Below are 21,151 nucleotides of genomic sequence, written 5' to 3' on the forward strand. Positions count from 1 at the left end.
GGGCCTCTTGAGACACTTGGTATGACTAATGAATCTGGTTAGCCTTTTCAGCCGTTCTGAAGAGCTTTTTCTCATAACTTCTGGGTACTTTCCAACTATGGCCAGTCATTATCATATTTCTTATCTGTCTCCCCCTCAGATCCCAGCTGCGCCTGGTACAGACTGGGCCTTACTGAGGAAGGGCAGACAGAGTTTTAGTAGAACTCAATGAACTCATTCATATATGGCCAAATGTACTAATATATGAGTAATATAACATATATTGATCACTAATATCATAATTTAGGGCCCCACAGTAGATAACTAAAATATTCCACACTGAAATACAGTAGTTAACATTAGCTAACCTAGCTGGCTTAATCTTTCCACTCTGAAATAAAGTAGTTAACGTTAGCTAATCTAGCTAGCTAAAACATTCCACATGTAAACAAAGTAGTTAAAATTACCTAAAGTAGCTAGCTAAAACATCCCACACTGAAATAAAGTAGTTAAAATTACCTAAAGTAGCTAGCTGAAACATTACACACTGAAATAAAGTAGTTAACATTAGCTAATGTAGCTAGCTAAATCTTTTCACTTTGAAATAAAGTTAACATTAGCTACCCTAGCTAGCTAAAACATCCCACACTGAAATAAATTGTTAAAACTACCTAAAGTATCTAGCTGAAACAGTACACACTGAAATAAAGTAATTAATATTAGCTAACCTAGCTAGCTAAAACATTCCACACTGAAATAAAATAGTTAATATTAGCTAACCTAGCTAGCTATAAATATTCCACACTGAAATAAAGTAGTTCAAATTACCTAAAGTTGCTAGCTGAAACATTACACACTGAAATAAAGTAGTTAACATTAGCTAACGTAGCTAGCTAAAGTTTTTCACTCTGAAATAAAGTAGTTAACATTAGCTAACCTAGCTAGCTAAAACATCCCACACTGAAATAAAGTAGTTAAAATGACCTAAAGTAGCTAGCTAAAACATTCCACACTGAAATAAAGTAGTTAACATTAGCTAACGTAGCTAGCTAAATCTTTTCACTCTGAAATAAAGTAAACATTAGCTAACCTAGCTAGATAAAACATTCCACACTGAAATAAAGTAGTTAACATTAACTAACCTAGCTAGCTATATCAATCAACTCTGAAATAAAGTGGTTGACTTTAGCTTACCTGGCTAGCTAAATCATTCCACACCGAAATGTAGTTGACATTACCAAACATTAGCTAACCTTGCTGAGAGGGGTCTGTGTGCAACAGGGGCTTCACAGTGCACATGCAATGTCAAGCCCCGGAAATGCACTCTCAAGCGCTACACTCACAATGCTTTTAGACAAACTCCCTTCAAATAAAATATAATTTATTATTTTTGTTTAAATTCCCCTTTATACACTAGAATGTCAGTGCAAGGTATGATAAAATACGAAGATGTACATGTTTAATACAAATAAAGTTTAGTACAAACAATATAAACCATATAAAATGTTGACTCAACCTAAAATTGATGTGCACAAATATTTTTATATCAGCGCTATAAACTAGGATTTAGAGGAGGAGTTATCTGCGATAACTAAAAGTCAATCAAAAATACAAGACAATTTAGATATAACCGGTTAATTAATATTAATATCTATACTGCTCTCATCATTTACACTTGCTAGCTGTTGTCATGTCTGTTACCGTTTGTAAAATTGCAAAACACACTATGGGATTTAAAAACTCTTATAAATCTTCAGAAGCGTAAAAGTGTAAAAAAGAGCTTGAAAGTGCATTTCAGGGGCTGGGTGGTGGTCACGCCCACGCCCACACCTAATTTCATTAAAATGACCTAAAGTAGCTAGCTAAAACATTCCACACTAAAATAAAGTAGTTAACATTAGCTAACCTAGCTAGCTAAAACATCCCACACTGAAATAAAGTAGTTAACATTAGCTAACCTAGCTAACTAAAACATTCCACACTAAAATAAAGTAGTTAATATTAGCTAACCTAGCTAACTAAAACATTCCACACTAAAATAAAGTAGTTAATATTAGCTAACCTAGCTAACTAAAACATTCCACACTAAAATAAAGTAGTTAACATTAGCTTACCTAGCTAGCTGAAACATTCCACACTGATATATAGTTAATATTAGCTAACCTAGCTAGCTAGATCGTTCCACTTTCAAATAAATTAAACATTAGCCAACCAAGCTAACTAAATCATTCCACACTGAAATAGAGTAGTTAACATTAGCTAACCTAGCTAGCTAAACAATTCCACTCTGAAATAAAGTATTTAACATTAGTTAACCTAGCTATCTAAATCTTTACAGTTTGAAATGAAGTAAACATTAGCTAACCTAGCTAGCTAGATCGTTCCACTTTTACATAAATTAGACATTTAGCTAACCTAGCTAGCTAAAACATCCCACACTGAAATAAAGTGGTTACATTTAGCTAACCTAGCTAGCTAAAACATTCCACACTGAAATAAAATATTTTCTAAGAACATCTCAGTAAGACAGGTTATTGTTAGTTGTTGAGGTTGTCTGTCAGTTTAAAGTATAGTTTGCTAGCAATAATTTTCTGATTAGTATCTGCAGGTCCCCATTAACAATTAATTAAATTAATAAGTAATACCAACAAATTACACTTCTTACTAGTTGTTTCTAAGTTGATTTCTGCTCGCATTGCAGTACTTATTAATTACTTTAATACTTAATTGTTTTAAGACATATTAAAAACAAGTTCATACATTTTTACCCCCAGTTACAATGACTAGTATGAAGTCCTTTTTCATGAAGCAATGTTTACCCAGCTATTAAAACACTCACTGATGTTATTTGCTCCTGCACAGTCACAAAGCCTTTTGCAGATCTGATCTGAGAAGCTTTGTCTCAATGCTTGATGGACAGACTATGTTTGCTGCCTTTTCCACATTTTTTTATCTTTCAGGCATGTTGCATGTCCTGTAAATGTCAGTGTTGGCATTTATGTATGCTTTCTCATTTTTAATCTATATGATTTTTAAACATATAGGTCTGATCCAGGGTCACTTTTCCCTCTGTCAGGTATAAAGTAAACACTGACGACTCATCCCTCAGTGCACAGAGGGGATTAGTTGTGAGATCAGCTGACACCGTCTCTTCGAAAGTGAAGGATACTGCAGTTGTTTGGGTTACTTTCGCAACACATTTTAGGTGAATGTAACATCCTCTCTGGTAGGGCGAAGCTCTTCCAAAGTTTTGTTCCATCTAAAAAAATAAATAAATACATAGCCACAATCATAATCTCTTCATTATAATTCAGGTATAAAACAGATCTATAAACTCATTTTGACTAGTCTTGTTAGCAGGATCATTAATGTTGTTTTAATAGTAATATGTTTCCATTGATTTACATGAAATCTCACTTACATAATTCTCATTTTTACTACTGAAAATTCTATTCAATTAGTATTATTTAGAAATCCCTTACAGAAGTGTGGAATTTTACTAGTAAAAAAGTGATTATAGACAAGGGAAGTTTAATGTAAATCAGACAACTCAGTGTAGATATCTATATTTTATTTCTCTATATAAAAAATACACTTTTTTCTAGTGAAAAATAATTTTAGAGATATTTGATATCAGATGAATAAACATTTGTATAATCAGAATTTATAATTAATATGGGTTGAGATGGATTGGATTGATTTGTACTAATAAAACATATTAAATAATATTAGATAACTGTAACTGGAGTTTTTACTGTTTTCCCATTTAAATCCATTTTTCATACAACCGCTTGCAAATGTAAAAATACAACATAGCCATGTAAAGCCGTTTTAGCCTAAAGCCACACCAGCTATACAACTCTGGTTTCAGATATTACCTCATATCCTCAATGTAGTTCTGACTTACCATTGATTTACATTGGATTTTACTTTTTTTTTTTACTGGAAAAACTCCAGTTACAGATATATACAATGACTTTGAATTACAATTTCTACTAATAAAAATATATTTTTACTTTGATCTTATTTTAATATATTTTTAATTTATTATCATTAGTGTAAAATACAATTTACCAATCTAAATTCCAAAATTTCGTAAATATAATAATAATAATAACAAGGCTAATGATTTACATTGAAATAGATTCTCTTTTATCTACTAGTAGCAATTGAATTTGCAGATTTTTTGAAGGAAATTGTAATTGGTAAAACCCCAGTTATAAATAGGAAAAATATTATTAACACTAAAACCTGAACTATACATACCCAAAATTAAATAAAAAAAATATGGCACTAGGTAGAGTTATAGTGAATAAATCTGTAACTGGAGTTCTTACTAATAAAAATACTAGACTTCAGAATAACTGAATGGGTATTTAATCCCTTTTTCCCCACAAGAAAGGCAACAAACAATTCCAAATTGTCCTGACAAATGATTTTCCAGCGATTTACACTATTTATTCTATAGTCAAACTTTAGTTTTAGTTGATTTGAGTGTAGTATAGTGTAATCCACAGTGTAATTAATGTAAAACATGGAGCAAGATAACTACAAGATACATTAAACATTAAAAGTGCTACATTCAAATGCAAATATGAGAACAATAAAATGATTTGCTTCCAATGTGTATTATATGTATTAAAAAATAACAATTTAAATAACGAATACTAAACTCTGATAATAAAATTGATAGACCATTCATTTAATGCAATCCAAAATATCTATATATTTAAACGAAACACTGATTTATTTTTAGTGGCATTCTTTGGTGAACTGGGCATGAAGGAGCTTGTTCAGAGATCTTTCTCTTGTTCACAGTGGATGGCTCTGACCCTGCTGCACTTTTGTTGCATGGTTCTAATGAGGCCTCTTCATCTGCAAGATGCAGTAATGAGACCGGTTACAGTTTGATTTTTTGTAATTTTTAGTAAATGTTGTTTAATTTGAATGTTTTAAACATTCCAATTTAATGCGACATCTTGTATTCACTGAACTTTTAATATAATATAAAATATGAATATAAAACTAAAAATATTATTTGAAAGGGAGAATTATACAATTAGAATTGTTTCTGCTACACAAATTCTGCAGCTGCAGCCTGCTGACTGTTAAGATATAAGTATATATTATAATGTCTATGGAGTTAGAATAAAAGTTCTGAAACTTTTATGGTTGTTTTGTCCATATAGTGAAACTGATCTAGGTACTTTTGGATAATTTACCTGCTTTTATTTTAATGTACAATTCATTCATTTTTGTTTTTTCCAGAAATAAAAATATTCCTGGTTTTCTCCAGAAATTCATCACTACCAACAACCAGGATAATTAACAAAAAGCAAAGTTAAACTGCTGAAAGAGGTGAAGCACAAGCCGTCCTGAAGAATCTCAAGAACACGCAGAAATCGTTTGCCACATTAAACAGACAAATGAAGCCAAGTCCTGACATGGAGAAACATCAGCACTCTGTCAAGAGTTTTACTAAACTGAGTGCTCTCAAAAATCACCAGCGCATTCACACAGGAGAGAAACCGTATCACTGCTCAGACTGTGGGAAGAGTTTTAATCAACAGAGTAATCTCAAAATACACCAGTGCGTTCACACAGGAGAGAAACCGTATTACTGCTCAGACTGTGGGAAGAGTTTTACTAAACAGAGTAATCTCAAAATACACCAGTGCGTTCACACAGGAGAGAAACCGTATCACTGCTCTGACTGTGGGAAGAGTTTTACTAAACATAGTGATCTCAAAACACACCAGTGCGTTCACACAGGAGAGAAAACTATCCCAAATCTTTTCCGCTGTAATTAAAAGTGCAAATCGTAAATCTTTCAGACAGAACACCTTATCCTACACAAATGTTTCACTTTGTCACTTGGGACACGTTCCACCAGAAACAAACATGAACTGAATTTAACAATGGATTTTACAGGTTCAGCAAAATGATTCTGATCCAGGGATGACATTTATTAAATTCCTTGTTATGTCTTCTTGTATGTTTGATATTCCACGACATTCTTCGTGAGACAGAGCTCAGTTTTTAAGGTAGTTACGGTAAGAGTTCTGTACTGAAGAAGGGAAGGTCGTTCGAGCGAGGGCACTGCCAGTGTTTGCTCCAGATGTTAGAATTGCATAACTTAAGCCTTAAAATTTAGATGTCGTAGTTGTCAGGAGTAGAGTAGGATTCTTAGCTTACAACTAATAGTTTAGAATCAAACCTTCAGCGCTTATGATTAGAAGGATTTGAAAGCATTTAATCTCTTTTCTATGCAGAATTGATTATTTTCCATTCATTTCTGGTATCTCTATGGAAGCCATCCACAGTTTGTTTACTTCAGTTTGTACCTCAGTGTAGCATAGCTTAGCCTAAAGCTATTAACCACCAGGCCCACCCATATGAAAGGATAAGGGGAAAACACTAAGCCACTCCAGAGAGAGTGCTCCCAAAAGTGAGACCCAGAGCTACAGAGAGACGACACTGTGCCGGGTACTGTCGTGTAGACCAGAGAGGAGCATCCAGACCCGCAGAGAGACCAAAAAATCCTTTCCAGAGTTTAAATAAAACACTCCAGCTGTAGTTGCCATACTGAAATCAACCCAAATCAGGCTTGTGTAGCGCAGTAAGGTTGCGGACTCATTCACTCCCTCTGCTGGTGTTCTCCTTGGTCTATGGTTCAGTCTGATTAAAAATCTGTTACCATAGAGGGATATAGAGGTATATTTGGTTGTTGTGTTACTCAAGCTATATACTCTTATCCTTTTCTTATTGGATATCATATCTTGCTTAATGTTTTTTTTTTGTGTGATTTTCAAAGTTTCTAAGAACATTCAAATTATTTAGTTTCCTCTTCTTTTTTTCCAGTACCAACTATTATGTTTGTATTGCTTCACCTCTACATTTACTTATATGCCTGTGTTTAAACAAAAAAAAAACTTTTATATTGAAATATCCGCCCAAGAAATGGTTGATAACCTCACTGTGACCCTGATGGATCTTCAGAATGTCTTATGTTATTATTGTGTAAGTACTAACAGGCACCCAAATGAGAATTCAAATAATGGACTTGGGTAAAGTAAAAAAAACATCCGGTTACTGCCAGCCTACCGAGATACAGAGCTTTTAGCAGATGCTCCCAACAGGTTTACAATGCTAGTAAGTAAGTAATCTCTATTTGTATAGCACTTTTCCAGAGCAACTCACAAAGTGTTTTTACAGATTACAGCAGTGGTGTGCATTAAGGCCCTTCTAATTATAGTTATTGTAAACTATGAGCAAATATTTTATGAATTAACTAAAATAAAAACAGCAACTAAATAAAAGCATTAGTCTGTGTTTTTCAGTGGCTATGGGACTCTTATCTGACTGACAGCAGTTCTAACCAATCAAAGCTTTTTAAAATGACTTCTGCCACTCCCGTGTGTCTGAGTGACCCTTCTACTGATTTTGTGAAGGTTGTAGTAATGAGTCTTTAGCAAAGTCGCAGGACAATCTAACCAATCAGATTCATGATTTTCACTACGGGGGTGGGGCCATGGCTGTCAAACCCCTTTTCAGTGTTCTGATGGAAGGGGCTATGCGTTGCTTAGTGTAAAATAGTGTTCAATAGTTAGCTAACTATAATGGAACTGCAACGGTAAATGAGACAAATATTATGTCATATCACATTAAAAAAAACTTTTTAAAGGCTGCCCTTCAATGTGAAACTGTAACAGTAATAGGCTGCCTGACTGGTGAGTTTTTGTGTGTACTTAATGTTTTGGCTGACCTGGCGTCTTGTAGGCATACAAATGAGTGACATTGCCTGTCCCTGACCACCTCTGTTTGCCTAGTCCTGTAAATAAACCTGTTTACTAATCAGCGCTCGTATCCTCGGGTCCTGGTATTCGTCACACATTTACTCCTTATAATAAATAATCAATGCTTCACTTTGTGATGGTCACCATGCCTATTCAAAATTTACCATGCAAGTTAACACTGTTCAAAATTGTAATTAAAAAATTAAATTAACTAACATTTAGTTAGGTTAGCTAACATTTACTTTATTTCAGTGTGGAATGTTTTAGCTAGCTAGGTTAGCTAATGTTACCTACTTTATTTCAGTGTGGAATGTTTTAGCTAGCTACGTTAGCTAATGTTAACTACTTTATTTCAGTGTGTAATGTTTCAGCTAGCAACTTTAGGTAATTTGAACTACTTTATTTCAGTGTGGAATCTTTATAGCTAGCTAGGTTAGCTAATATTAACTACTTTATTTCAGTGTGGAATGTTTTAGCTAGCTAGGTTAGCTAATATTAATTACTTTATTTCAGTGTGTACTGTTTCAGCTAGCTACTTTAGGTAGTTTTAACAATTTATTTCAGTGTGGGATGTTTTAGCTAGCTAGGGTAGCTAATGTTAACTTTATTTCAAAGTGAAAAGATTTAGCTAGCTACATTAGCTAATGTTAACTACTTTATTTCAGTGTGTAATGTTTCAGCTAGCTACTTTAGGTAATTTTAACTACTTTGTTTACATGTGGAATGTTTTAGCTAGCTAGATTAGCTAACGTTAACTACTTTATTTCAGAGTGCAAAGATTAAGCCAGCTAGGTTAGCTAATGTTAACTACTGTATTTCAGTGTGGAATACTTTAGTTATCTACTTTAGCTAACGTTAACTACTTTATTTCAGAGTGGAAACACTTCAATATTTAATATAATTCGCAAGATGAGTTTTTACTCTAACAAATTTTATAAGTTTAACAGTTGTCAGTAAAACTGAATTAAAATAATAAGCAATCTAAACGTCATTTTTTAAGTAAGTGTAGCGCCATCTTGTTCCAGCGCTGAAAGTGACGTCTCGAGGTTGGTTCTCCAACGCCTTACATATAAATAACTATTAGCCTACACTGGTTCCTTAATGGATAATAAAAGCCAAACCAAAAATAGATGCAAAGAGGGCACCTTTGTATTGCCCCTGGGTGTAGCAATACTGGGTGTAGTATAATTTTATAGGGTTAGCCGCAATGCTAGAGTTAGTAGCAAGCATTTTCTACACAAAGACTATGGAGGAGAGGGTTGTTGAGTCAGGAGCATTAATTTAGTTGAATTAATGGACAAATAAGCTGAAGTCCGAGGCTTTTTTCCTCCTTTTTAATTTTAACTCTGAACAGCTGGGATGTACAGACCGTCCGACTGGAGTTACTATAAAAGCAGCAGCTGTGAGCTGCATGGAATGAGCCAAACGACACACAGCTGACAGTTAACAGATAACAAAGCTAGCATTAGCTACTTAGCCTGCTAAGTTAGTTAGCTAAATAGCTAATGCTAGCCTTGTTAAGATAGCTAGCCAATGCTAGCTTACACTAGCTAAATGAAGCTAGCTACCCAGCAAGCCTTTTAACTTACAAACTGAACGGTTTATCAACAATCAGTCTTAATGAACTCTGGACTTTACATGCTACATATTTAAATGTATATAAACAGGCTAGTTTATGGGATGGCAATACCTGCTGTTGACGGGCTGCAGGGTTTCTGCACGGACCTCACACAGAGAGAGAATAGACACCTCCAAAAATTCTGGCTCTCAGACAAGCATCTGAAAAGTTCTGCTCAGGGTTCTGCAGGGTCTCTGCAGATCTCTGAGCAAATGGTCCACGTTAGCCTCCTGACAGCATATACACTCGGTTGCAGTCGGCACGTAAGTGCAGTGACCGCATCTGCACTTGGTAAAGTTAGTGTTACGAACACGAAATGATGACCAATGAGTCAGAGCTTAGAATATAAAATGTATGAAAGTTTACTGGAAAAATAGTTTCAGCATTACATATATATATAAATATATATTAGAAAAGAGTAAAAGTACATCAACGAGAGAATGTCCTGGAATATCAAACGTACGAGAAAACATAACATTAATTTCAATAAACATCATCTGGATCAGATTCATTTTGCTGAACCTGTAAAATCCGTTGTTAAATTCAGTTCATGTTTGTTTCTGGTGGAACGTGTCCCAAGTAACAAAGTGAAACATTTGTGTAGGATAAGGTGTTCTGTCTGAAAGATTTACGATTTGCACTTTTTATTGCCGTGGAACAAATTTGGGACAGTTTTCTCTCCTGTGTGAATGCGCTGATGATTTTTAAGTTGACTCTGTGTAGCAAAACTCTTCCCACAGTCTGAGCAGTAATAAGGTTTCTCTCCTGTGTGAATGCGCTGGTGTTTTTTAAGATCACTCTGGGTAGTAAAACTCTTCCCACAGTCTGAGCAGTAATATGGTTTTACTCCTGTGTGAATGCGCTGGTGTCGTTTGAGATGACTCTGTTGATTAAAACTCTTCCCACAGTCTGAGCAGTGATACGGTTTCTCTCCTGTGTGAATGCGCTGATGCAGTTTGAGAGTCCCCAGTCGATTAAAGCTCTTCCCGCAGTCTGAGCAGTGATACGGTTTCTCTCCTGTGTGAATGCGTTGGTGTTTTTTGAGATAACTTTGGGTAGTAAAACTCCTCCCACAGTCTGAGCAACGATACGGTTTCTCTCCTGTGTGAATGCGCTGGTGTGTTTTGAGAGTACTCTGTTGATTAAAACTCTTCCCACAGTCTGAGCAGTAATATGGTTTCTCTCCTGTGTGAATGCGCTGGTGTTGTTTAAGTTCACTTTGAGTAGTAAAAATCTTCCCACAGTCTGAGCAGTGATACGGTTTCTCTCCTGTGTGAATGCGCTGGTGCAGTTTGAGAGGACCCTGTTGATTAAAACTCTTCCCACAGTCTGAGCAGTGATACGGTTTCTCTCCTGTGTGAATGCGCTGGTGGATTTTTAGAGTACTCTGTTCAGTAAAACTCTTCCCACAGTCTGAGCAGTAATACGGTATCTCTCCTGTGTGAATGCGCTGGTGTATTTTGAGAGTACTCTGTTTAGTAAAACTCTTGACAGAGTGCTGATGTTTCTCCATGTCGGGATTTGGCTTTATTTGTCTGTTAAATGTAGCAAACTATTTTTGTGTGTTCTCCAGATTCTTCAGGATTGCTTGTGCTTCCCCTCTTTCAGCAGTTTAACTTTGATCTTTTGATAAATATCCTGGTTGTTGGTGGTGAATTTCAGGAGAATATTTTCATTTCTGGAAAAGACAAAAATGCCAGTGAATATTAAAATAAAAGCAAGTCATTTAACGGAACAGAACTGCCTAAATCAGTTAAACCATAGACTGTATATAGCTGGACAGAGCATCATTTCTCAAAAGTGAAGCCACCACAGGCCGGGCGCCCCCTGCTGTTCGGCTGCAGAAAGCTGTGTAACTCCACCCATCCCCATGGGTTTCAATGGCAAAACAGACAACTCTCAATCACGTTTTTTTTTTTCTAGTATACTGTAATAGGCTCTATGCACGTAAGACTTCCGCCTTCATCTATACCGGCATTTTCATTTCCGGTTAGCTATAAGTGCATTGTAAACAATGGCATTTTACATACAGTGTTTGCATCATTGCATTTTGTTAAGATATAAGATGCGGTCCAATCCGAAGACAGCTGCCTAGGTAGTCATTGCCTTCAAAGGCAATGACTCCCTTGTTCGGCAGCATTTTCACCCATAAAGAATATTATGAGGCAGCGCGTTCGGGACACGCTCTGGAGTCAGCATACCGCATCATGTCTAGCGCGCTGTGCTCGTGAGTTCTGTTTACTAATAACTAAAGTTATTAACCACTTACCTCAGGATAAATCTTAAAGCAACGGCAGATATTTCTTTTTACTCACCCAAATATTACAGATTAACTTTAATATTCCTGATTTACTTTAATTATACACTTTCCCTCACTTCAAACTCCGAGTATGGTCAGTTTTATTTATATATTTAATTTATTTTTGATTACCTGCTTTACAGAAATGCATGAGTAATGAAACCATAATATAACAAATATTTTATGTAAGCCATCAAAGCTAAATTAACAAACTAACTAAGTGTCACACAGTTTTACCTTTTAGTTGCATAAATAAGAAACATAACATGTTTCATAAACTTCTTTATTTGCAAATAATTGTGACATTTACCCATACCCACTAGTTGAGATGTGATACTAAAATAAGCATAATGACACTAAAAACACAACAAGCAAAAAAACTTTATTAAATTCACAGAAAAAAACTCTACATAAAAGGAGCTAACGCTGCCTCCAGCCGGTCTGACCGGAGTTCATCTTTCCTGGCCCATGTTCATCCCTGTGAACAAAATAATCTGAATTAGAAACAGAGCTTACAGCGCTTAATTCCACTATTTACACATTAAATCACTTAGTTACACATTAATCCACAGTTACTCAATCTAACAGTTAAACTATTTACACATTAAATAACTTATACGTAACAGTGACTTAAAACAGTTAAAGGTTTTGTAATACTGGACGGCCGGGGTATCTTTGTTTCCTAGCGGGGGTTTCTTCAGCACTGCAGCCGCGTTTGGTACTCTGTAAGTCGGCTAGATGTGTGTTAGCTTACCCGGTAAATTAGCGCGATAAGCTAACGGTAGCTTCACCCGGTCAGGTCTTACATTACATAACGTACAGGCAACACTGGAAAACAACTTAAAAGAGTCTAAAACATACTAGTCTGATAAACACATGCAGCGGTGAGTGGGAATACAGGAGAAAATTACTTACATTTGTAGAGACACTCCCTGGCAGTGCCGGCTCCGTCCACCATGTATTTATCTGAGCGCTGGAGCGCTGATCTGGTGAAATTCATCATAAAGCATGCATCTCACGCTGCTTTCAGAATAGGGATAAAATAGGGCAGATCCCCATGTAGGAGCACAGGCTACCTTCCGATATAATATTGCATTTGCGTTCGCTATAAACTCCACATATCCTGTAGTACTCGCTGCTAAAAATGCAAACAGGAAGTAAGAGTGCCGGTATAAACCAAAGCGGAAATATGTCACTGCTGCTGATGCTTAGAGCCTATTCTACCTCCATTATTTAAATGCAACAGTAACCTCTGCTTATATTGTCAAAATTTTATATCCCCACAGAACTCGTTTTTTAAAACGTTATTCAGTTCTATTCAAAAAAGGTGTGGTTATTGTAAAAGGGCTGCTTATGGGCGGGACCAATAACAGACCGTCAGCTCCGCTCCGCCCCGCTCTGCAGTCTGTGACCGCGAGGCAGCCCTCAGGGGCGGGGTTATTCAAATGAGTAGGTTGCTATCCACAGTCTTTCTCCCTCCTCTGGTCACTATTGCGCAGAATCGGGTGTCAGGATCGCCAACATGGCGGAAGATTTTGGCTTCATTTTCATTGAATGAATGGGAACGGAGACACGGCTTCCATCTTTTTTTACAGTCTCTGAGTTAAACTATACAGATAAAACTACTGGGACATCTTCATATTTCCATAAAAAGGGGGGCGCTGGTGGTCTTCCAGCCACCTGTTTAGTGCCTTTATAAGGACTTCCCACTGTTCAGACACTCTTAATTCTGTTCTGGTCTCACTAGAAACTGAGAACTTAAAGAAAGAAAGAAATAAAGAAACGTGTGCCGAAAAAACAACATGCAGTGGTTTGAATCACGGTGCCGAAGCTTGATTCGTTCTACATTGATCATGTGACCAATGATGTCCGAAGCCTTTTCCTTTACACTAAATTATAAAATATTCCATGCATCTTAAACAATGACAGTAATTAGGGTTGGACGATGTCTCCTCAATGGGCAGATGACGATGTTTACAGTGAAACAACGCGATTGTCGATGATATTGTGGTGGGCGGAGGGGGGGTGCTGACAGAGCATTGACTGGTGTGTCACGGGAGCGTGTAGGGTACTACAATCAAAATAGTTGGAGTACCGAATACTACATACTGGGCAGTGTGTAGTATGCAGTACATACTAGTGCAGTATGCAGTATAGTTGTATGCCATTCCAAATACAGCCAGTGTTTAAAACTAAAGTTTTTTTTTAAACGTATAAATGCATGAAATAATGTAGATAATAAAATAAGTACAGTATAAAACATGCTGTCAGCAGCTGAAATAAATATTTTTTCTTTATAATGTTACTTCTGTTAAACCTTAAGTCACGTTGTTAGACATATCTGTATATGTAACAAAATATTTTAAATACAGGTAACATTAACAATTAGTTTACATCAGTCAACTGTGCTTACAACAGTAAGAAACACTGTAAAATTGTTAATTAATGCTTCAACTAGTTATTACATGACAAAAGTTAGACATTATTCACCATTAAAATTCCTAAAAAACTCACGACTTAGTTAACAGGATCTACTACATTTTTAAACATTGGTAATTTAGTAATATGTGATGTCTTGTTTAGTCATTTAACAAATTTATGTCAGATATTGTGGACACATTTTTAGAAATCCACTTATTCTGATACATTTTACATCATAATGCCAAATATTTCTCAAGCCAAATGTAGCAGCTCGTCTGCTGCTCTAGTATGCTTGTTAAAGAGCAGACGGAGAGGCAGGTCTCATTCTCTCCTCCTGCCTTTATTCTCTCTACACATTTACACCAAAAAAATAACCCAGCAGATTATTAAGTGTCTGCAACTGCATATACATCTCCTACATATCACCGACTCAATCCCGCACGTTCTGCCTGACCTGCGCAGCGCATCAATTAATTCATGCGTTGAGCTTTAAACGCGCAGATAAGCTGTAACTGGTGGATCAGCACAAAAATCACAGTGTGATTTATTACATTAAAACACAGAACATTTTCCTCTGCTGAACCTGACAGATCCCGAGAACAGCGGGGGAATTCTCGCCAGCCCGAGTTCATGCATCGGGTCAGACAGGCTGGAGTTCAGGCTGGGGTTTAGGCTCATGTTGAGGCAGAAAATCTAAACTATAGTAGTCAGTTCAGCAGAACAAAACGTTGAGAAAGAACCACAACATACCTGCACATACACAACAAAAATAATCCCAGACGATTATTAAGTATCTGAAACTGCACATATATCTATAAAATATGAAACAGAAGTAAATACAGCACATGAACACACATTTTCAGGCTCAGTCACATGTAGTGTTTTGGTGCTGAAACGGCTGTACCTCAGAGCTGATAACCCGACCGGGGCAGAAATAATTAATTATTAGGCAAAATATGCTTCAATACCCGCTAAAAATGCACCGAAGAGTGACTAGAACTGATATAAGAGCTCATTTTTCCAGTACCTTTTCTCAAAAATACTTATATTTGCTTAAAACAGCACTTTTCACGGAGCTCCTCAGCTCTGTTTACCTCCTGTGCTGTATTCAAGCTCCTCTGGGGGCCGCGGAGGGATAATTAATAATTAAAAACATTGTAGAATTGTAGTTCAAAATAGAATCACAGCAAAAATAATGACCTTTTTACTGTTACAACACATCAAACAACCTCCAGCAAGAGAGAAAAAGAGAAACTTCTCCATACCTTCTGTAGTTCAGTTGATTCTGCTCTTCCTCCGGAAGCTCAGCCTCATCCGGGTTATGTAGAGCCCCGCCCCCTCCCCCGTTACATCACATTATACCCCATCACCGCTAGAGGGAGCCCGCGAGGGAGTCCTCAATGCATGGAGCTGAATGGAGCTAAACAGCTAAAACTCTCATTTAAAACACTGTATAACTACTTCTCTGAGTTTTCCTTTAATTTTACAAAGTAGAACAAAGTATTTCACTAAAATAGGAGAGAAAACATGCCCCTATATTTCTATTTTCTAAAACTAATGTTTTTTATTCAGTAGATTTACTAGAATTACTGCTACTGATGCTGGAGTTACACCCAGAGCTCATTTAAATGATTAAAACTGCAGTTTAAAAGCAGTTTTAATAATTATCTCTGCTGTGAAGAAACAGTTATAGTCGTTCTGTTTTGAGGAAATTAGTAAAAAAAAAAATCTATAAAGTATCAAACGTTTATAAATTATTATTTTGCTAAAATAATTTATAAACGTTTGATACTTTTTAGAATAAAAAATGTTTATAGGTTTTTAGACATTTCAGACTCTGTCAAGTGGCCTGAAATTCAGAGCAGATTCTAAAGTGAGTTTTTTCCTCTATAGAGATTCTCTGATTGCTCCTGTACAACTCCAACAAACAGCACTTATTAATTACTATGGAAAGGTCAGTGCTGTTGTGACATTGATTCAGGTAGAATTATTTTTTATCTAAATTTCATTTAAAATATTATGGTTACATTTTCTTTGCATTTATCTTCTTGATGTCCTGCAGGTTCTTGAAAAGGAGATCGTACTGCAGCAGATCTTGTTTGTTGCTCACCTTGTCTAAAGTCTTACTATTTATGTATTCTGAAAGCTTTCCATAAATTGAGGTCATTCACAGCTCCTCCCTGTAAAATCACTCTCTGACATCACAATGGACCATCCTGATTTCTGTATAGGAGGGTACTTCACACTTGTAAAAGCATTTGAAAATTCATATTTAAATTTCAGTTTAAACTAATTAAATATACAATAAAAATATTTGTTTATGAGTTTATTTGTTTATAGGATGGTGTTTTTTTTTACTTTTCCTAAATGAGTCCAGTAAGCATTCTCATTCTCATTCTGCTACAAAATAGTAGCCAATTTAGACAGATTTTTTTGTACAAGTTAAAGGAAGAAGTTACTGATCTTGAGACTATTTGAGCCAGATTATATCAGGTTCTGTGTAGAAATAAAACAAACACCCCTGGTTGCTTGAGTCAATTAATCCTCCTTTTATGTTTGGGGTCAATTTGACCCCTTTCAATGTTTAACACATTTAAATAAGTTAGTTAATCTCATTTTATTTACTTCATATTTGGTGACTTTTCCTCTTTTAATAGAGACAACTGGGTAAACATAAAATTAATGGGATGTTTTTTGTGTCTTTTACACATTTTGTATACATCGGTGTTGTTTGGGATCTATTTGACCCCAGGCTATTTTAGCTTTATAAACCATAAAAAATATCAGAATTTGACACACATTTGTGTTGAATGATGTGAAGGTCAATATGACATGCAATTTTATATTCTTCAAAAAAATTAGATCCCTAAAATAACATAATTATAACTGTATTAGTGCAAGAACCACTGACAGTTGATGTGACAGGGGGGCGGGGAAAACATAATTCTCATGAGAACTTGATATTTCTCATTCTGTGGAGGAATATATTGTTCCTACAAACATATATATAGTTCAAACATCATAGTGGAAATGCAGAGATATAAAAGGTTTTCTCTCAGTGAGGATTTCTCACATCTCTTTCACCATGACAGAGACATAGAGGAGAATGTGTCTGAGAAAAAGGAGGACTTTAGAGAGGATCCTGATTATAATGAATCCTCCTCTGATGAGAATGAGCCCTTTACTGTAGATCCTCTTCTTGTCTCTCAACCAATAGAAAACAGACTACCTTCCTAAAGTAAAATCTTATTATGGTCTGTCTCCCCACTTGGAGAAAATGATAAACTTAGTGCTGCTAATGTAATCAGAATAGTTCCAGGTCTCAGCAGATACGCTGTCAGCCACGTCCAAACATAAAATCAGCATTTGAGTTTTTCAGAACACCATCAATCTAAAAGGATAAACTACCGTAGACGATACGTTTAGAGGGAGGTGTGTGTATAGAGGGGTAGTTGGAAAGACTTGGATTTAATCCCACATGTAAGTCTACATTGTGTTGCTCAGTTTGGAGAGTACAAGTGAAAAGGTGAAGAAAGAACAGGTGTTTGGGCTGCAGACAGATCCAGCACGTCTCTAAACACAGTCCATGTCTCCTCCGTGTCCTACGCTTCAATAGCACAGAAACAAGGCAGGACTGATGAGAGCTTAAATAAACTCAGCAATATGGGATGAATGGAACAAGTAGGATCTTCTTCTTTACAATCCAGACTCCCATGTGACTGAGCATGAATTTCAGCTCGTTTGTTTTTTCCTGTGGTCAAATTGGACCTTAACATAATACTTGTTACTATTCAAGAGAACATAAAATCTTTTTCATTACAAATGTTTTTTTTTTTTTTAATGACTATTTAAGTAGCTAACAAACAAATATAGCATGTGACATAAACTTGGGTAAAAATGTTCTTAATATATAATCATTTTTTGTAGTTTGAAAATGCCTGTTGTGAAATTGACCCCAAACATAAAAGGTGTTAGTAAATTTGAAGATAACAGGAGGATTAAAACTACCCCAACAAACAGCACTTACCAATTTTACTCAAAGGTCAGAACTATTGTTAAAGTAGAAATTGTGACATTTCTTTTCAACACTTTCTTCAATACAGAGATCTATTAGAACTATAAAATCTTTACGATTCTTTCAATATGTAAGAGTGCTTTACACCAAGAAACCATATGTTAACAAATGATTCTTAATGTGCTTGACTTGGTCCTCACTGTTGATGGTTTACAAGTGTGAAGTACCCTTCTTTACAGAAATCAGGATGGTCCATTGTGATGTCAGAGAGTGATTTTACAGGGAGGAGCTTTGAATGACCTCAATTTAAGGAAAGCTTTCAGAATACATAAATATCATATTAATTGAAAACAATTAAAATTATTGAAATGAATCTGTAATGGTCAAAATATAGTAAAAACAAGAAAAAATAATAGGCGCTTTTCAAAATGATTTTTTTTCTTTTTAAATTTTAGGGCCACAAACTGAAGTTTTAGCAGTTCCACATTTTGCCACAAGGGGTCTACTTTCACCATCTAAAATTTTAAACTGATCACCCTCACTGATTAGAAGTTATTCAATCTGGAGTAGAGCTTAGATTCTCTGCCCGAACCCGACCTGACCGCGTCGGGCTCCAGAAAATAGTCTTAGATGTAGGCATCTGTTTTTTAATTATATTTTTATTTTGAAATAAAATAACGAAAATAACGAAAACTGAAAGTGAAACTAATAAATTTTATTTATAAGCGCTGTTTTCACTCCCGCAGTTGTACAGCGGGGGGTGTTGTGCCGATTCTGTCCGCGAAGCGGGAGTCGGATTCAGCAGCGGATTCGGCACAAGCACGGCGGCACCTCGCGGTCCGCGGTGTTAGTTGTAAGTGCTCGCGCTAGCCGCAAAATACGACAGAAAACACTGAGGGAGCTGCAGAGTTATGTATGGGACTAGAATATGAGCACGATGAGATCAAAGAGAACCTTCACCTGTGAGTAGCTTCTATGTTACAGTGTTATTTAACATAATTCTGATCATATTTCACTCATTCAAACAGCCCGAAAACAGCCGGCTCATAATAACAGTTTAAGGTTCGGGTTGGGTCGGGCTCGGGCAGAACGTGTGCGGCCTCGGGCTGGGTCGGGTCGGATTTTTTGGGCCCGATCTAACCTCTGATCTGGAGTACACAGTGTACAGCAGTTTATCCAAGTGTCCCTTTGGAGTCTCCAAAGGACCCCAACCTCTCCAAAATTAAAATAACTAATTTTACAGCTAATTTTGCAGGAACAAAAGTTTTTTATGCATTACCTACTTTTAATGGCAACATCTTATATATTTCTTTACATTCTTTGACAAACTCCCATTCAACTACTCTCCAAATAGCTTTTTGACTTCTCCAAGTGGCCTTTTACCTTTACCACAGATGAAATTATATTTGTACTTATTATTTACTAACTTTTTTTCCTGTTTTTCTTAATTATAGAGCCAAACCAGAACAATCACCACTAAAGAAGTGAAACGAGGCAGAAGATTGATTTTGTTTTTTTACTCTGCAAGATTTTGTCATAACAATCACAAACTGTATTATAAAGACACAAATAATTATGTATAATAAAACTATTTACATTCCTGCATGCTCTTTTTATATTATAATAATTAAACTATAACATAAATTACAAAAATAACTACGTACAATAACTATTTACATTCAAACTGTATCATAAAAGATAGAAAAATAGCAAATGGTATTACAAAAGATAGACTATGCACAAAAACTATTTACATTTCTGCATGTGTTTTTTTTTTAGCTGTTGTCATGCCACTGCTTGAAACAGTTCCGTGCCGCTACTAGGCACAAAAGCACACCACATTTTGTGCAGAAAATTGGTGTCTTTGTTTGCCGTCCTTCCTTTTTACAGTTCTCGCATTTCTTCCTCCCACCAGTAGCATCAGAAGCAAAAAATGCAGGCATGCACATCTCATCCTGGGCTGGCTTGGATGGGCCTGCAGTGGGAGTGGACTCCTCTTCTTCGGTTGTCTGTCCTGAAGGTCCTGCAACATCTTCAGACGTAGACGTTTTCATGTTTGTTAGTTCAACAACTAAGGCTCCTCTGAAGGCTTTTTGGGTGAGAGCAGATTGTCCATTTATGTCAGCAAGCTGTTGGTGGAGAATGAAACTATTTACAATGGCAATGTCAATGAAGTGGAAAAATAATGTCTTGTACCACTTCCTTGATTTGTGGAGGACATTGTAGTACCCAGTATCAGTGCATCAGAGAGGTCGACACCACCCATGTGTAAGAAAGCGGCATATGCCGCCAACCACCAGCAGAGGGCCTGGACACTGCGGTGGAGGAGCTGGTGGATCTGGGGCAAAAAACTCCAAGTCCCAGAATCCCCAGCGGTAATTAGTTCAAATCAGGCTCAGCTGTGAACACAGCTTAAAAACCCCTGCCAAACCTCAGTTCACCGTCACACCTTTGTAGAGGGGTGACCGGTAACAGTGGGTACAAAAGAAAAAGATTAGAAAGAAAAGAACTCTTAAAAGAAGCCACAAAAAAGGAGAGATCCTAAAAGAAACAAAGGCTCACAAAAAAAGAGATCTTAAAAGAAGCCACAAAAAAAAAAGATCTTAAAAGAAATAAAGGCTCACAAAAAAAAAGAAATATTGAAAGAAGCCACAAAAAAAAGATCTCAAAAGAAACAAAGGCTCAAAAAAAAAAGACAGATCTTAAAAGAAGCCGGAAAAGAGAAAGAAAATATCTGTTTATTTTTGAAGTTTTTATTTTCAAGAAGTCTTTTCTAAGTTTCTTAAAGTTTGATTTAATTTCCTTAGTTTGAGCCATGCCATGTGGCAGCAGATCGTTTGTTTGATTTTCCCGCCCTTTTTCTTCACTGCCACATTTAAGGCCCTCATCCAAAGCAGTGCAGTGCCGCTTTCTTACACATGGGTGGTGTCGACCTCTCTGATGCACTGATACTGGGCACTACAAAGTAGTGCAGTGGTAGCACACCCGTCTGCAGTTACAAAGGTTGGGAGTTCAAACCCTGG

General features: G+C 36.3%; 4 protein-coding genes across 8 annotated transcripts in view; 2 read left to right on the forward strand and 2 right to left on the reverse strand.

Annotated features, from left to right (window-relative positions):
• Positions 1–15,316, reverse strand: part of LOC125801182 (zinc finger protein 585A-like) — a 243,056-nt gene extending 227,740 nt beyond the window's left edge. The window contains exons 1-2 of one of the 2 annotated variants that reach the window (XM_049477486.1): positions 12,608–13,933; positions 12,103–12,170 (exon numbers count right to left, since the gene is read on the reverse strand). The gene's annotated coding sequence lies outside the window, so the exon portion shown is untranslated. Of the gene's footprint in view, positions 1–12,102; positions 12,171–12,607; positions 13,934–15,140 lie in introns of those variants that run through there. The other variant, XM_049477487.1, reaches the window with a different exon arrangement.
• The window catches only part of LOC125801145 (zinc finger protein 850-like), a 503,810-nt gene that overhangs the window by 306,862 nt on the left and 175,797 nt on the right, over positions 1–21,151 (forward strand). The gene's annotated exons all lie outside the window — the stretch shown is intronic.
• Positions 1–21,151, forward strand: part of LOC125801357 (zinc finger protein 239-like) — a 95,664-nt gene that overhangs the window by 59,001 nt on the left and 15,512 nt on the right. For 2 of the 4 annotated variants that reach the window (XM_049477951.1, XM_049477952.1), the window contains exon 2: positions 5,248–5,337. The exons of the other annotated variants lie outside the window; for them this stretch is intronic. The gene's annotated coding sequence lies outside the window, so the exon portion shown is untranslated. The remainder of the gene's footprint in view (positions 1–5,247; positions 5,338–21,151) is intronic. 4 annotated transcript variants of the gene reach the window in all.
• Positions 9,732–15,413, reverse strand: LOC111196473 (zinc finger protein ZFP2-like). Its single transcript, XM_049478138.1, has 2 exons — positions 15,379–15,413; positions 9,732–11,071 (listed from the first exon to the last, which is right to left on the reverse strand). Exon 2 carries the CDS (start codon positions 10,904–10,906, stop codon positions 10,022–10,024), a length of 885 nt encoding a protein of 294 aa, XP_049334095.1. The 5' UTR covers positions 10,907–11,071; positions 15,379–15,413; the 3' UTR covers positions 9,732–10,021.

This window comes from Astyanax mexicanus, chromosome 4, assembly GCF_023375975.1.
Source record: "Astyanax mexicanus isolate ESR-SI-001 chromosome 4, AstMex3_surface, whole genome shotgun sequence".
In the NCBI taxonomy this organism is placed as follows: Eukaryota; Metazoa; Chordata; class Actinopteri; order Characiformes; family Acestrorhamphidae; genus Astyanax; species Astyanax mexicanus.